Source organism: Taudactylus pleione, unplaced genomic scaffold, assembly GCF_031769625.1.
Source record: "Taudactylus pleione unplaced genomic scaffold, aTauple2 ptg000241l, whole genome shotgun sequence".
In the NCBI taxonomy this organism is placed as follows: Eukaryota; Metazoa; Chordata; class Amphibia; order Anura; family Myobatrachidae; genus Taudactylus; species Taudactylus pleione.
The window spans coordinates 472,977-491,275 of NW_028284643.1; the positions used below are offsets into that span (position 1 = coordinate 472,977).

General features: G+C 47.8%; 1 protein-coding gene across 1 annotated transcript; it reads right to left on the minus strand.

Annotated features, from left to right (window-relative positions):
• Window positions 1-382: 382 nt before the first annotated feature.
• Window positions 383-3,708, minus strand: LOC148516781 (E3 ubiquitin/ISG15 ligase TRIM25-like). The gene has a single exon (XM_088479561.1). It carries the CDS (start codon window positions 3,706-3,708, stop codon window positions 2,122-2,124), a length of 1,587 nt encoding a protein of 528 aa, XP_088335687.1. The 3' UTR covers window positions 383-2,121.
• Window positions 3,709-18,299: the final 14,591 nt, after the last annotated feature.

Consider the following 18,299-nt stretch of genomic DNA (forward strand, 5'->3'; position numbering starts at 1 on the left):
CACATTAGGTCGGAGGTCTCACCTCCCTGCACACTCTGGGTCCTAGTGCCCAGCCTTTATGCACAGAGAGGAGACAGTGCCACTCTCCTAAATATTTATACATTGAAAACACCTCCACACTGTGAATGTTTAAAATGTATATTCCTTTGTACATATAAGAAACCCCTAACCACACACACTTTGGATGTAAGCTTACTAGATATCAGAATACAATAGGCATTTTATAATGCTTTCTCTTCCAGGGAAGATCCTCTTGTTAAGCAGTCTACATGGAATTTTCAAAGTTTAATACCAGAAGAAAATGACACCGTGCACATTATCGTATTTGAAAATTTTTTAATTAAAAATGTAAATCAAAATGTAAAATACACAAAGTAGCTCACATGCTGCTACCAGATCATGATGTAATACAAGCGTATCAAGAATCTTTCCTCCTCTTTCTTTAATGGAAAAATGTCCTAGTTATCAAAGATAAGGATTCCTCTACATCCAGCAGGTAAATACGCAGCTCAGTAGCACAAAACATCATGTTGCCTTCAGAAAGAGCTGTTTTAGTCGAAACGCGTCGGAAGTGTTTTGTACTGCTCACCCGCTTGATTACCTGCCGGATGCAGAGGAATGCCACTGTAAGACAGATGCTCAGCAGTAAACAGGTGTGGTTTGGAGCACAGGGCCTGAGTCATTACGGATCGCAATTGTAATAGCGTGCGCAGATCGGCCGATGGTGCATACCGCGCATGCGCGGTTAGCGCGTGGGAGGGATACCTTGCATTCACAATGCGATCACACGCAGAGAGAAAGCCATCGCAGATCAAATGACGGGACATCAGCATTTGGGGGTGGTGACGGGGGAGTGGTCGGAGAAACGGAGGCGTGGCGGTTCGTTTGAACGCTGTTACATGGACGTGCATAAATTAGCCACTGCAACGGCATACGCAGCTTGTGTACTCGTGAGACGAGAGTTGCAGATTCCAAGATAGGTCAGAGCTGCTGTAATTGTGCGTGAGGGGCTGATGTTAATTGATGTTACAGATTTATGCACAGGACTGCGAGGTATTACGTATGTGATATATCGGTAGTAGGCGTCTTTATGCTGGCTTTGCGATTGCAAACATTAGCATATTTTTGCAGCAGAACTGAGTGTGTAATCGCAGCTATGATCGCAATAGAGATCTGTAGTGAATCAGGCCCACAGTTCCTCACATTTGGGGGTACTTAATATAAAAGCACACTGAGGGGGTATTTGATGATTATTTACCCTCCTTACACTCTCTGTTCATATCTACCTTATACTGTCTTATGTGCGCCCAGTTTCCCCCAGTGTATGGCACTGCTGGAGCAATGTGTAATTATAATTATAATATTTATTAGGAGAAAATAATAATCATTATCATTTTGGATTCTGCAAATGACATGTTAATAATACAGCTAAGCAATGGGATATGCTTGGTGTTATAGTCCAGTCCATCTTTTATTATGTAATAAACTACAATTACCAGTAGGAGGAGCTATACAGAGACATCATCCCAAATTAAATCATAGCCAATAGGAGCAAGACTACAGTAATAGGGTGCACACTGGCTGACAGACAGATATTGCAGCCAATCACAGCTCTCAGCGAGTCAGAGATATTCCACAGAGATGTTTATCTATATAATAATTGTAGAAGGTCTGTCACATCTCCTCAATATGCGTGCAGTGGAAGCCTGGGTGCACTCACCCCCACGTCTCCCATTGCGAGTGAGATGGGACAGACAAGAAGAGGAGCACCAGGTAAGAATGGAGGTGGGGGAAGGAGGGCAGTCAGGATGGAGTGATGGGGTGGGGGGAGCCTGAACACAAGGGTGAAGCCGGACAGAGTGGAGCAGAACACAAATGGTGGGGCAGAGCGGGCGATGGGGAGACGGGTTGGGGCGGAGACTGAAGTGGTCCATGTCCAGTGAACTAGTATATTTATAATCAAAGTTTCTAGCACACCAACAAAGGAACAAATCCAGACACACTAGTTACACAGGAGGAGGGGCTCAGCTGTATCCCCACCCACTGCCTCATTCTGTTGACTAAGTGTTCCACCAATCACACTCCCCTCCCTGTGATGTCACCAGTCTCTGGGCCAATCACTTATGGTAATTTCTCCCAGGTCTTGACTCCCCCATATATAGTTATACGACCTCTCTGTACCCATAATGCAGCATGTAGGGGCTCAGTGATGGTGGCGGTGACTGTGTGTAAGTGTCTGATGACCCAGTCACGCCGACAATAAAAGGACAGCTGTCCTGCCTCATAATCCAGATATATCCTCACTCTATCACAGGGGATATCACCAGGTAACCGGATCTCTGTACTGTCATGTATCACTGAGTACTGATTATTAAACCTCCACAAACACCAGGACTTGTTATTATATCCAATGCTGGACTGCACTCCTGTCTTATTTATACTGGGATAACACATCCCCACCTTCCACCACTCTGAGTTACTGACATCCACTTCCCAGTAATAATGCCCTGAGGAGAATGTCCTGGTGCTTATAACCTGATCACACTGAAATCTCTCTGGTGTTTCTGGACGATTCTGGTATGGTGACAAGGATGCAGTTTTCCTGTCACCTGATATCTGTATATTATTACCAGCTGTGGTTACATCCAGTACTATGTCTGTAGCTTCCTGCACATAGATCCCTGTATTTATACCTGTTATTATATCAGATAATGTGTGTAATGTCCCTGAGATGAGGCCCACATCCAGATCTCCTACACCACCAGGGACCTGGTTATCATGTCTCTCTGTGTCCTCAGTATCACACAAGTCACCTGTGTCTGGTTCCTGTAAGACAGTCACTGGATCAGACATGTTACACAGCTCCTCAATGTGACGCATCTTCCTGGACAGCTCGTCCTTCTTTATTTCCAGCTGCTGGATCAGATCAGAGAATGAAAGTGAAACGAGTTGTACCTGCCGGGAGATCTCATTTAGGACTCTCTTCTCCAGGTCTTCCAACTGGCTCCTGATGTCTCTAAACATGGCAGTGACTGTCTCTGTTACACCAGCTGCTTTTGCCTGATCCTCTATCCTGCGCTCCTGCAGACTCTGGACTCTTTTCTCAGTCTCTGCTCTCTTTGTGGTCAGTTTCTGCAGAACATTTCTCAGCTTTGCCTTCTTCTTCTCAGAGGCCTCATCCAGTGTCTCCACCAGGTGTCCCCGATGTTCTCCAGCCAAACTGCAGGACACACAGATACAGGCAGCGTCCTCAGTGCAGTAATACTCCAGGATCTTCCTATGGACGGAGCATTTCCTGTTCCCCAGGGCAGTAGTGGGATCAGATAAGACGTGTTCTGCTGACTTGCTGTGTACTCTCAGGTGTTTATCACACAGAGAAGCCTCACAATGCAGACAGGATTTAGCAGCAGGTACAGGAGAGTGAATACAGTAAGTGCAGAAGATCTCAGTCTCCTCCTGATCTGGCCGAGTAGACAGGAAACTCCCCACTATGTTACACAGAGGAACGCTCCGTATCAGTGCAGGACGCTCCTGACATTCTGCTCTGCATTCAGGGCAGCTATAAACTCCAGACCCCTCCTGTGTATCCAGCACACGATCAATACAGACCTGGCAAAAGTTGTGACCACATCTCAGGGTTACAGGATCTGTATAAATGCACAGGCAGATGGAACAGTCCAGCTCCTGTCTCAGAGCAGCAGACGCCATCGCTGACGAGAAAAATGAAAGTGAAACTCTGCATACAGGGCGAGGCTGAGCTGTCACTCAGATTCTGAGATCTACAGGCTCAGTTTATACTAAAGGGCACATCTACTACCTAAAGAGAAATACAACAAAAATTGACTTATGTTGAGAACAATAAGGAGTCTATTTATTAAAAGTAATACTGTAGTTTGAAATATATTGTAACTGCACACATTTCACAACTATTACCACATAAGTTAGATTTGATTCTGGGACAGACCTTGTGCTGAAGGTACACATTACCTGAGATATCTCACATTACCCAAGAGAGAAACATCTCCAGGGCATGTGCCGCTCGGCCGTTGATGGTCGCAGATGGCTGAGACACACATATACGTGTCAGTGCACTCCCCAGCACTGACACGTATATGACAGGCTGGCATGTTAGCATGGCTGGCCAGGGTGTAACAGCCACTCTGTGACATACCTGTGCCTTGCCCAGTACTTACATATTATATTGACATAAGCCTCCAATCACTTAGCTCCTGTCAACATTATCCACTGCTGTCCCAGCCTTCACCAATCTCTCATGTGTCATATGGGGAATGCCTGGCAGCACATTGCCACCACCACGCTGCCCGGCAGCAGCCATGCAAGGGTTAGCTGTGCGCATGAATAACTGCACTGCATCTACAGTCTGCATCCAAGCCCAGATACCCAAGTGCAGCCTTGCTGCTGCTGCTGCACGTCCCCTCCATACGCCACCTGTATATCTCTAGTACCCAGGATCATACTGCAGTGCCTGGCAAGGAGCCCACACCTTCCCCTGTATGATGGATCACTCCCACAGTCACCTAGCCCCTGCCCAACTCCCCCACTTACCTGACTCAGGAGGGACTTGATGCAGCTGCTACAGCATCTCTACCTGGGGAAGCATGGGTTGGGACCTTAGTATTCACGGCTCCGTCCCCGCTGCTCCGTTCCGACCCCCCGGCACCCATACTTACCCCATTCCCGGTGATCCTCCTCTTCTAGATCTGTCCCTTCTCCCTCGTGTGTATACAAGACACACACACTTCCCTGCTCTCTCCTACCATAGCACACACATAAATGGTGTTATCTAGTGACCATCCCCCAATAAAACCTATGACCACTAATCCCATTGTGACTGCGCCTTTGTACGCAGTGCTACTGAGAAATGGTGTTAATGCCGCAGCCACTGGGATTTGCATAGAGACGCCCACTGCTGGCATCTCTAATCCGCTGCTTGCTTACAAAGTCGCAACATCGGTCGCACCATTGAAATGTCCATCGGGAATAAGACATCAGGGCCAATGAACCTTGGGGGTCATTCAGACCCGCTCGCAAGCAAAGGACGCTCGCAAGCGGGTCGATGTTCCCCCACTACGCATGCGCACGACGGAGGGAGCTCCGTCGTGCGCATGCACGAGACCTGCAGAGCGACGGGCTCTCCATCGCTCCGGGTCTCGCACCAAAGGGGCCGTGCTGTCGATGTTGATTGACAGCACGCCCCCTTTGGTGGGCATGCCGGGGGCGTGGCTGCCAGACGGAGGCGTTCCCATGGGAACGCCTACCGTCTGAAGCCGGCCCCACTGACATCACTAGTGATGTCAGTGGGAGTGATTTTGGCTCTGATAGAGCCAAAATCACTCCAGGGCTTGCGGCAGCGAGACCCTACCGCAGGGTCTCCGTCGCAAGCCCGATGGTCGCGATGGTCAAGACCATCGCGACCATCATCATGGACGCTCGCATATGCTGTGGGTGGTCACCCACAGCTATGCGAGCGGCCAGGAGGCCGCTCCATTTTCATGGAGGAGGGCACTGATTCAGAGCGAGCGCTCTGGTCAGAGCGTCCGGCTCTGAATCAGGCCCCTTGTACTGTCCTGTACTGTACGCAGTCACTGGCTGAGACACGCCCACAAAAACACCTCGCAACACGCCTGCACTTGTACTAGCCTCCCCCAGGTTACCGGCCATAAACGTTCACTAAATGTCAATCACTCTGTGTCCAAATCATAATGACGCCCTCCGTATCTAAGATGTACGCGCAATGTGCCTCAGATCCATGCACGGTACAAAAACACATTGGTCTAAGGAACCCCCTCCGGTAACTAACGCTTGTACTTTTGTGGTCACATTGAGAGAGCCAAGTCAGAACCCAAAAGTAAAGTTTTAGTGGCACAGGCATTGTCAGGGAAAAAATGTGGTCCGTAAAGCATCGGACCCTATAACATCACTTGCCTCCTGATATACTCTGTGCTGCTGGGGTACTTGCTCCTTCAACTATATAACTCTCAGTCTTTGGGTTTGTACTGCCTCCATTCCCCTCCTCACATCATGTCACTGCCCCTGTCAAATGCAGCCCTGTCCTCACTGACACATCACTCATCTCCTGATATACTCTGTGCTGCTGGGGGACCTGCTCCTCCCACTATATAACTCTCAGTCTGTGGCTTCCTGCTGCCTCCATTCCCCTCCTCACATCATGTCACTGCCCCTGTCAAATGCAGCCCTGTCCTCACTGACACATCACTCATCTCCTGATATACTCTGTGCTGCTGGGGGACCTGCTCCTCCTATATAACTCTCAGCCTGTGACTTCCTGCTGCCTCCATTCCCCTCCTCACATCATGTCACTGTCCCTGGCACATACAGCCCTGTTCTCACTAACACATCACTCATCTCCTGATATACTCTGTGCTGCTGGGGGACCCTGCTCCTCCCAGTATATAACTCTCAGCCTGTGGCTTCCTGCTGCCTCCATTCCCCTCCTCACGTCATGTCACTGTCCCTGTCACATGCAGTCCTGTCCTCACTAACACATCACTCATCTCCTGATATACTCTGTGCTGCTGGGGGACCCTGCTCCTCCCAGTATATAACTCTCAGCCTGTGGCTTCCTGCTGCCTCCATTCCCCTCCTCACGTCATGTCACTGTCCCTGTCACATGCAGTCCTGTCCTCACTAACATCATTTGTCTCCTTATAATTATAATATACCCTGTGCTACTAGGGGCCAGTTCCTTCTACTAAACAGCTCTCAAGGGGGAATTCAGTTAAGCTGCATTAACCCGTTTACAGAGGTTAATGTGACTGAATGCAACGTAACGCTATTCAATTAGCCTCACAAATTAAGCTGCATTAACTCTGCACAGGATTTGTGTGTCCTACATGCAGAAAATTTTATATTTGCACCGTTCACAGTGAAACTGATCAGCTGCAAATATTGGGGCTGATGCATACTTGCCTACTCTCCCGGGACTGTTGGGAGCCTCCCGAAAATCGGGTGCCGCTCCCGACACCCCGCAAGACTAGGCAAGTCCCCCGGAATGGATGCCGGCACCCCGGTAACCCCCGCGCCAGCCGCAAAAGTGGGCGGTGCGGGGGTGTGATGACGCGATTCACGCTGAATCACGTCATCATAGCCCCGCCCCCTGCCTTATAATGCCAGTAATATTGGCATTATAAAGCTGGGGCGGGGCCACTATGACGCGATCGCGGCCCCATCCTCCCTGCTGGACGGACCTGCCAGCCCCCTCCCGGATTCCCCTGCCGAAATGTCGGCAAGTATGGGCTGATGCCATGTGATCAGTATTGTGTTACACATATGCGTCAATACATACAGGCTCCGGTCCTCTTGTAGGTATAGGTATCAAAAGTCATGACTGGGGAGGAGGAATGGGAATTGGGAATAGGCGTGTCTATGTTCTCACACAGGCAGAGATCAGTTGCCTTGCCAATCAAATTCTTGTTTACATATATGGCTGCATAATGTGGCCCAATCATGCTCCTCATCTGCACCCAGCAAGGACCGCCCCTGCTTAGCCTAGCCCCTCCCATCAATATACACACAATTTCCCAACTCAGTCAGGAGATGCCGTGGTGTGAATCACAAATCCATGCTCCTGCACATAAAAACAGGTGCTCCTGATCATATAGGTGGAAATAGAATGCGCACTGCGGCAGGTACACTTCTTGCTAATACGGAAACAACGTTTTATAGACCTCCGGAAAAAAAATAAAAAATCAAGGGGTCTATTCATTATGGTAACAACCCTGATAATTTACATACTAACTATGGCACGAAGACAGCTGTTACGAAAATCAGCTACCTCCCGGAAGCGGCTTCACTGCTCCTTTTGGAGCAGCGAAACTTGGCACTGCCCAGTCTGACTCGGCAGTGCTAGTGCACCTGTGTGAACTGGAGTTCACGTAGGCGCACAAAGCCCCGGCGTCCAGCGGAAGGAGCTGGATTGGGGCGGAGGGATCCGAAAGGATCCCTCTTTACGGGCCAGATGTACTAAGCTCTGAAAAGTGATAAACTGGAGAGTGATAAACCACCAGCCAACCAGCTCCCAACTGTCATTTTTCAAAACAGTCTGTAACATGACAGTTAGGAGCTGAGTGGTTGGTCGTTTATCACTTAGCACTTTATCACTTCCCACAGCTTAGTACATCTCCCCACACAACTCGGGACGGGTGAGCGTTGAGTGCGGGAGCAAACTCCACCTGAAGATGGCGAATGCTCCCGCAGTTAAGCTCCAAAAATTTTCTAATGATGAATTCCTGTCCCCATACTAGTGTATGCGGACAGCGGGCCATTCCGGGAGAGGAAGGTAAGCAGGAGATATCTGTGATACTAGTGTATGGGGACAGCGGGCCATTCCAGGAGAGAAAGGTAAGCAGGAGATATCTGTTATACTAGTGTATGGGGACAGCGGGCCATTCCGGGAGTGGAAGGTAAGCAGGAGATATCTGTGATACTAATGTATGGGGACAGCGGCCATTCCGGGAGAGGAAGGTAAGCAGGAGATATCTGTAATACTAGTGTATGGGGACATCGGGCCATTCCGGGAGAGAAAGGTAAGCAGGAGATATCTGTGATACTAGAGTATGGGGACAGTGGGCCATTCCGGGAGAGGAAGGTAAGCAGGAGATATCTGTGATACTAGTGTATGCGGACAGCGGGCCATTCCGGGAGAGGAAGGTAAGCAGGAGATATCTGTGATACTAGTGTATGGGGACAGCGGGCCATTCCGGGAGAGGAAGGTAAGCAGGAGATATCTGTGATACTAGTGTATGGGGACAGCGGGCCATTCCGGGAGAGGAAGGTAAGCAGGAGATATCTGTGATACTAGTGTTGGGGACAGCGGCCATTCACTGAGAGAAAGGTAAGCAGGAGATATCTGTGATACTAGTGTATGGGGACAGCGGGACATTCCAGGAGAGGAAGGTAAGCAGGAGATATCTGTGATACTAGTGTATGGGGACAGCGGGCCATTCCGGGAGAGGAAAGTAAGCAGGAGATATATGTGATACTAGTGTATGGCGACAGCGGGCCATTCCGGGAGAGGAAGGTAAGCAGGAGATATCTGTGATACTAATGTATGGGGACAGCGGGCCATTCCGGGAGAGGAAGGTAAGCAGGAGATATATGTGATACTAGTGTATGGGGACAGCGGGCCATTCCGGGAGAGGAAAGTAAGCAGGAGATATCTGTGATACTAGTGTATGGCGACAGCGGGCCATTCCGGGAGAGGAAGGTAAGCAGGAGATATCTGTGATACTAATGTATGGGGACAGCGGGCCATTCCGGGAGAGGAAGGTAAGCAGGAGATATATGTGATACTAGTGTATGGGGACAGCGGGCCATTCTGGGAGAGGAAAGTAAGCAGGAGATATCTATGATACTAGTGTATGGGGACAGCGGGCCATTCCGGGAGAGGAAGGTAAGCAGGAGATATCTGTGATACTAGTGTATGGGGACAGCAGGCCATTCCGGGAGAGGAAGGTAAGTAGGAGATATCTGTGATACTAGTGTATGGGGACAGCGGGCCACATCGGCATATATGCAGATCGCCAACCATCGGGTTTGCGTACAACACTGAATTAGGCCCTATGCTTCCTATGAAATAAAAAAGACACCAATTTAGTGGTTTAGGAGATAAAAAGTACCAATTTATACATATATATAAAATGTATTTAAAATCTATATTTATGTTTTATGTTTGCATTTTTATATCGTAACAGCAGGTGAACAGCAGTTTATTTGGTCACATAGCAGGAGTTTTACACTAGCAATTGCAACGAGAACATATATTTAGAAATGATAAACATTTGGGGCTCAGCACCGTCTGTGATACATATAAGGGGAATTGGAGAACCAGGTAACATCAGGTAAGTTGGTTTTTTTTTGCAAGTTCTTTCCGAGACCGGAGATGATTGGTAAATAATAAGTATACCAAGATTTCCAGTCCTTGTAAAACATTTTTTATTGAGTTGTTTTACAGACTTTTTATGTTTTTCATGCTGGAAACAAACAAGGACACGGACGCCAACGTCCTGGTTCGCGGCAGCATCTGTCTCTGTGTTACGTGCCCTGCGGCATTTAGCTGCATGACTAATCCGCTTTATTTATTTATCTATATGCCAGTCTATAGATTCAGTGAGAACTGCTCTTAGTAGAGGTTAGGGGACTGGGGTTTTATCCTTCTCCTGTGATAGTAGATATCAGTAATAATGTGTTGGTCTAAAGAGTCCAAATTTTTGGAGCGGACACCCAGAATCTGCCAATTTGGCCACATTGGGGATGAGTACTCCATCTGTTTGTGTAGCGTATATTGCGAGCGTTCACGGTGTGCATGCACCTATGTAGAACCACACGCATTTCGCACTCTTTAAACTTTGCAACTAGAATGATGGAATGGGAGTGGGAAGGGCCATGTAGTTGGTACAGTTCAGTAATGACGTGTTCATGCACATGCGGCTCACACAGTAATGTGCCTATACCATACCTCCAAACATCCTGATTTGATGTCCCACCTGCAGGCCGCAGTGCCCCGCTGGGGTGGAAAGGTTGGGAGGGCGTACCCGACAGGTGAAATGGCACGCGGCAGCTAAACAGTAAAGAGAGATATTGGGTGCTTTGGGCACCCCCCCTTAAGTGTGATGTGTAACAGGCGCATGCACATTGCCACGCCTATCCCCTCCCACATGTTGGCAGGTATGCTGTACCCCTGGATATCTTTTACACCCGAAAGTACACACTGGTGATGATGACTTGCAGAAAAGTGGCCACACGTGCTGCCAATGCAGAGACGTACGCATCTTCAGTCATTTATGACCATTTTGCTGCCAATGTTTTATCAGTTTCATTGTCTTCAACATTTGTTGCATGTATACATATGCTATGGACTTGTGTGGGATAATTCTCATGAGAATATACAGTGTGTACCAGCTCTCACCTTATTTGAGTACACTTTTTTAGTGGTGCTGCGTTTATAGTAGGCGAAGGCTGATAAGCGTGAGAATATGTAAGAATACTGGTGGTTTTTGCTGTATGGCTGTTGCATACCTCCCAACATGACCCTCTCCAGGAGGGACACAATGCTCTGGTCCTGGACTTCCCTGGTAAGAGGTGGGACTGCAGCGCAGTTAAAAATTCAAATAGGGGAGTCACACCAACTGTCGTTTCACACGCTGCCAAACATCACTGGCTGGGACTCACTGGCAGTTGGTGGGACTCCCCTATTTGAATTTTGGACTGTGCTGCAGCCCCACCTCTGGAGCCGCCACCAATCATAAGTTTGCAAACAAAAAGTATGGTGGTCACTCGTATCAGCTTAATGACATAGCACAGGTGCTTGTAAAGGGCAGGGTTTACATTGAACACAGAAAAAAGGGATATTCCCTCCAGCACACTGCAGCAATATCAACAAAAAATACTTAAATCCTACATGATAATAGAGATTCAGAGGTATTAGTTACATACATTTGCAAATATATGAATGAGGGCCAGGCCTCGTCAAGGCTCCTCTATACAGGCATCCCTAACATTAAGGGGTTCACGTCCGAGAAGAAAGGTACCCCCAAAAATTCCAGCCAAGGACCATCCCCAGGGCCTGACATGAAAAGGGGAAAAAAGGTGATAGTGAAGTGTAAAGAGTAGATGTAAAGGATAAATCAATAAGTGTTAATGAAATGTGAAATAATTAAAATGACATAAATAATAAATAAACAATTAGAAAAGTGATAAATATTCTATGTGAATTAAGTGGTGATGCCCTGAAAAAGATCCAGCCAGAACAACTCTGGGGGCCCCACTCCCAAACGCTCACCCCAAAATAATTATTGCTACATAATAGTAGCACCCACTCTGGGTCATATAATTACAAATTGATGTACTGCATGATAACAGCACATGTATAAGCTGAGAGCTAACTCACCTTGGAGGTACCCCAGAAACCTCCACATGGCACTACAAGGACCAGCACCTCATATCATATCATAAGTTACCAAGGAAGTCCAGGAGCAGAGCATTGTGTCCCTCTTGGAGAGGGTCATGTTGGGAGGTATGCTGTTGATGACAGCCTTTTTGCTGGGCAGTTTTTGGCACTGTCTGGTCAGCTGGTTGGTAGAGCCAATGATTTTGCTTGAGGGAGTGGTCAGATGATCAGTATATAGGGCCTGATTCAGAGCCGGTCGCTATTTGCGGTCGTTCGTTCAACAAAAATGGCTGGCTATTCAAATGAACCGTTCGCTCTTTGCGGTCTGTTGACGCCTCTATGTCTGAACGAGCGAACAAAACTTACGGTTGTTATTTTGAAAAAGACGCCCCCTGGCCGCTCGCACCATACATCATGTCCGCTATTTATTAGATTAATCGAGTACATCGAACAGCGTATGAACTGCTCGCTATTCTTGTGGCTGGTGTTTGCTACCACAAATTTGCGAGCAGTTCTGGCTATAAAATAACCCAGTGACGTGGTTAATGATGCTGCTGTTTTAATTATGCACACCCATAAAACGCCCATTTTGACCTTTAAGCACGCCTGCGTTCTGATTTCCACTCCCCGTTTTCAAGCATCTTCCCCTGTTGCCACCGACATACGCCTCCTCCTGTCACTCATATTAGCAGGCATTCGCTATTTAGCGAACAAACGATTTTCAGCCGCACTGACTGGTTCGCGCATGCGTATTACGATCCGCACGCATGCGCAGTTGGGCAAACATTGCTCGGAGCGAACGAGCGGCCGCTTACGAGCGGCTCTGAATCAGGCCCATAGTGGCTTGTTTGCATGTAGATAGCCTCTTTTTCTGGATCTTTGAAACCCACCATCCCATCCATTACTGGTTTTGGTTGTGTCACACTAACCTTTTCTTTTCCCAATTTAGGGGAGGCACAACATGGCGGGAGTACGCTGCAGCTCAGTGACTTTATGCGGCACAAGAAACAGTTGTGGGGGCACTTGCCCTCAATGAACCTGGGGAATTTGTCCTGCTCCATGCGGGAGGACCAGGGCGCTTTTGTACGGAAGCGTCTCGGATTGGCCCAGGAGGGAAGTGGGACCCTCGCAGTGTTAGTGCGTCTCAGTCATTCCCCGAGTATTTGAGTGAAGTAAAAGCTAGAACTGAGCCTGCAACGTCTCTTTGAGACCCTTGTTAGGTTAATTAATGAATTATAAATAAAAGCTGTGACCTTTTAGCCAAGCTCTTGTTGTCTGTGTCGTTATTTATTAGTTTAAGTTAAGTAAGCTAGTCAAGGTTGTTAAGGGTTAGATGTAGGGATGTGCGCCGGACCATTTTTGCCGGATTTGGATTTGGTTCTAATTCGTCGTCCGGCTTTGGCTTTGTATTTGCCAAACTGCGGTCACTGGATTTGGATTTTTTTACAAAAATTGACAAAAAAAATTAAAGTCACATAAATTGGTCTTTTTTTTCTTCCTAGAGTATTATTAACCTCAATAACATTAATTTCCAGTCAATTTAGACCACCTCACAGCTTATAATATTGTTTTCAACATTATTTGCCAAAGGTTGCAGTGAGCTGACTGGTTACTAAGCGAGAAAGCAGCGGCACAAAGACACAGACACCACAGTATAAAGCACATCTATGATACATTGCCACACAGCAGTGTCAGAAATGAAAAGTAGTGCACCCACCCAGTGGGGTACGGCCAGCAGAGTCACAGTACTTGTTTACAAAGTGGGCTACGGCCCAAGGAGTCACAGTGCACAATCTTATTCACATTACACCGCACATAGGGCCTGATTCAGAGCCGGACGCTATTTGCGAACGGTCGTTCAGAAAAAGGGGCCGGCTGTTTAAATTGAGCGCTCACTCATTGCGGTCTGTTGACGCCTCTATGTCTGAGCGAGCGAACGAAACATGCGCTCGCTATTTTGTAAAGACGCCCCCTGGCCGTTCGCATCATACGTCATCTCCGCTATTTATTAGATTAATCGAGTACATCGAAAGGCGTCTGAACTGCTCGCAGTGCTTGTGGTAGGTTTTACTTCCCGCAATCACTGCGAGCAGTTCAGGCTAAAAGATAACCAAGTGACGTGGTCGATGACACTGCTTTGTTAATTATGCACACCCACTAAACGCCCGTTTTGACCGTTTGGCACGCCTGCGTTCGGATCTCCACTCCCCATTTTCAAGCACCTTCCCCTATTACCACCCACAAACGGTACATTCTGTCAATCAAATTAGCAGCCCCTTGCTGTTTTGCGAGTGCACGATTTCCGACCGCAATGACTGGTTGGCGCATGCGCATTACGACCCATACGCATGCGCAGATGTGCGAACATCGCTCGGAGCGAGCAAGCGGCCGCTTACGAGCGGCTCTGAATCAGGCCCATAGTGCCCCTGATTCACATTACACCATAAAGTAGTGTCTCTTATTTATGTTACGACACACAGTAGTGCCCCTTTTACACGATGCCCACAGTAGTGACCCTTTTACACAATGCCCACAGTAGTGACCCTTATACACAAAGCCCACAGTAGTAATGCCCCTTATACAATGCCCACAGTAGTAGTGCCACTTATACAATGCCCACAGTAGTAGTGCCACTTATACAATGCCCACAACAATAGTGTCCCTTACACAATGCCCCAAGCAGTGGTGTCCCTTACACAATGCCCCCAGCAGTGGTGTCCCTTATACAATGCCCCCAGTAGTGGTGCCCCCTATGCAGTCCCCTTATTAGTAGGGGCCCCTATGCAGTGCCCCCAGTAGTAGTATGCCCCCCAGTAGTATGCCCCCATTAGCAGGCCCCCCCAGTAGTATGCCCCCCATTAGCAAGCCCCCAGTAGTATGCCCACCCAGTAGTATGCCCCCATAAGCAGGCCCCCAGTATTATAAAAACTTACCTGTATCCCCGCTCCAGCCGCCGTCCACTCTGCTGCCACGCGACGAGGAGGGAGCCGGAAGACGGAGCTCCTAAGTGAGCTCCAGCCGGCTCCCTCCGTGCAGCAGCCAATGAGAGTCTGTGTGACTCTCATTGGCTGCTGTATGCTGTAACAAACACACAGCTGCCGCTGGCGGCTGTGTGTTTGTTCTGTGTAGGGCAGACCGCTATCACAGCATTCTGCCCTACACTTGAGGAGCCCTGGGGTCGGATTCTCTAGCGAGAATCCGACATCAGGCGGCCGCCGTTCGGCCCCGAACGGGGTCCGAGTCAGGCGGGGAACACCCGAACAGGGTTCAGGTGGACTCGGATCCCCTATGTTCGGAGCGGTTCGGATTCCACAGAATCCGAACCGCTCATCTCTAGTTAGAAGCAATAAACCAATGTATTATCTTACTCTAAACTGGATGAAATGGCAAATGTGCGGCTACTGGTAAATCTTAGAGGAGATGTACCAGTTAAGATTCCCCAGTATATAATAACAGGGATCAGGGCAGATATCTATTTTCGTTCCGCAGAGCAGTCGCCATAGGTTTCTATAGATTGCGATCTGTGCGAATGTTTCCAGGTCAGAAAAGCTTAGCCAATTATAACCTAATGGCTACAATTTTACAAACACATTCGTTAGTGTCTCCGCTTGTACATACATCTACAATGGCCGCACATGCGCATTACATATGTTGCAGTGGCAAACGCAGGATTTCTAGAGGGGGGTTTCTAAATACTTGATATTAGAGTGAGTGTGGCCAGTCCATGAAAAGGGCAGAATTAGTACTTAACTAGCTGTAATATGCGTCATACAATGTATATAGCGTGTCATATTTCAGCATATACTGGATCACAGTAAGTCATTTGATGCGGCAGTAAGCCATCCTGTCTGAGTTGAATGTTTTTATTTTAGATGTGGGCACCATTCAAGAGCCTTGGAGCAAGTCCGGGAGCCTGGAGGAGCAGCAGAAGAACCTAGCACTGCCCTGGACATATACAGTATGTACATATTGGGTTCTATAGTAGTGCATCCCTAATAGTGCATGTTTTCCAGATCTCCTAGTTGGTGCACAGGTTATTTATTACTGGCTGATACATGTTAAAAGATCCACAGGTGGTGCTAATTATTTCATTTGTGATACTGAGAAGAACATGTAGCACTAGTAAAAGTCTATTATATTACTTTTTCTACTGTGGTCATGGTATGTGCTGGGGAGGGGGGTTTCCAGGCAGACGGAAACCACCCCTGCGTTTGCCTATGTGTTGGGTCTGAAACCCAGAAGTATATACTTCGACAGTACAGCTTGGTATTGAAAGAACAAGCCCGGCAATTTCTAATAACATATATAAGGTTGTAGAGCTCAGCGGTCCATCCACAATAATGTTAGAGCGGAGTGCGCTGCAGTGCTATGTCCTACCCTGCACTGAAGCCAGCTAGCCACCATTACAAAGATGGCCGCCACTGCAAGCCTGCGCCATTGTGTTACTTCTGCTGTCTCTTCTTACATATAGTGCTTGTTCTGTGTATTAGCGCAGTTACTGCTGACACCGCTGTTACATCTGTTACCACTATTATCCTTAATAAAGCTGCAAGCCTGGGTAAGGAATAACGGTCTGGCCTAACCTCCATCTCACAATTCCCCTTGTGCCTAAGTTTAACCTCACAGGTTCTACACCAATAGGGGCATTCGGATGGAAGATCGTCAGTCAATAGGTCAACACCAGATGGTCGACAGGCAATAGGTCGTCATGGACAAAAGGTCAACTGGGACTAAAGGTCAACTAACAAAGGGTCAACTGGGTTAAAAGCTCGACAATAGTTGACAAAAAAATGGACGACACATGTTTTTTCAACATTTTTAGGGTTAGGGGTTAGATTCAGGGTGAGGGTTAGGCACTTGGGGGAGGGTTAGGCTGCCGGAGGGGATGGTTAGGATTATGCACTAGAGCAGGTCTGGCCAACCTGTGGCTCTCCAGCTGTTGTAAAACTAGAAGTCCCAGCATGCCCTGCCACAGTTTTGTTATTAGGAAATGCTAAAACAGTTGCAGGGCATGCTGGGACTTGTAGTTTTACAACAGCTGGAGAACCACAGGTTGACTAGGCCTACACCAGAGGGAGGGTTAGTGTTAGGATAGGGTTAGGTTTAGGCAATAGGGGGAAGGTTATGGTTAGTCACTAAAGGGAGGATTAGTGTTAGGCACTAGAAGGAGGGTTAGAGTTAGGATAGGGTTAGGTTTATGCACTAGGGGGAGGGTTAGGCACTAGAGGGGGGATTAGGGTTAGGCACTAGGGGGAGGGTTAGAGTTAGGATAGGGTTATGTTTAGGCACTAGGGGGAAGGTTAGGGTTAGGCACTAAAGGGAGGATTAGGGTTAGGAACTAGGGGGAGGGTTAGAGTTAGGATAGGGTTATGTTTAGGCACTAGGGGGAAGGTTAGCGTTAGACACTAGAGGGAGGATTAGGGTTAGGCACTAGGGGGAGGGTTAGAGTTAGGATAGGGTTATGTTTAGGCACTAGAGGGAGGGTTAGGTTTAGGCACTAGGGGGAGGGTTAGAGTTAGGATAGGGTTATGTTTAGGCACTAGGGGGAAGGTTAGGGTTAGTCACTAAAGGGAGGATTAGGGTTAGGCACTAGGGGGAGGGTTAGAGTTAGGATGGGGTTATGTTTAGGCACTAGGGGGAAGATTAGGGTTAGTCACTAGACGGAGGATTAGGGTTAGGCACTAGGGGGAGGGTTAGAGTTAGGATAGGGTTATGTTTAGGCAATAGGGGGAAGGTTAGGGTTAGACGCTAGAGGGAGGATTAGGGTTAGGCACTAGGGGGAGGGTTAGAGTTAGGATAGGGTTATGTTTAGGCACTAGGGGGAAGGTTAGGGTTAGACACTAGAGGGAGGATTAGGGTTAGGCACTAGGGGGAGGGTTAGGGTTAAAATAAAAATATAAAAACATGTTTCAAACTTTCAACCATTTCAATCTATCGACTTTTTGTACTATCGACCGTTTGTCAGTCGACCTTTAGACCATGTCGACCTATTGCATGTCAACCATTTAGTGTTGACCTATTGGCTGTCGCTCTAGATATTGTCAAACTATTACACTACACTCTCAATAGGATATATCTTCAGATAATACACAGATCTGATCACAATTTTATAGTGATCAATGTTACATCTTGCCCTCAGGGTTTGGGAGAAAGATAAGGGAAATCAGGGGGCATATTAGCTGATCACATGATGGAAACGGGTAGCTTTCAGGCATTGTCCAAACGAGATTGCAGTAAGGCGCAATCGCAAGCTGCCATGTTTTTGTACGAAGCATTTGCCCGGATTAAAAAAGAATATTGCCTGAGAAGGGCACAGTAGATAATTGGACACATTACAATGGAAATATAAGCACTGATTCAGCAGAGGACG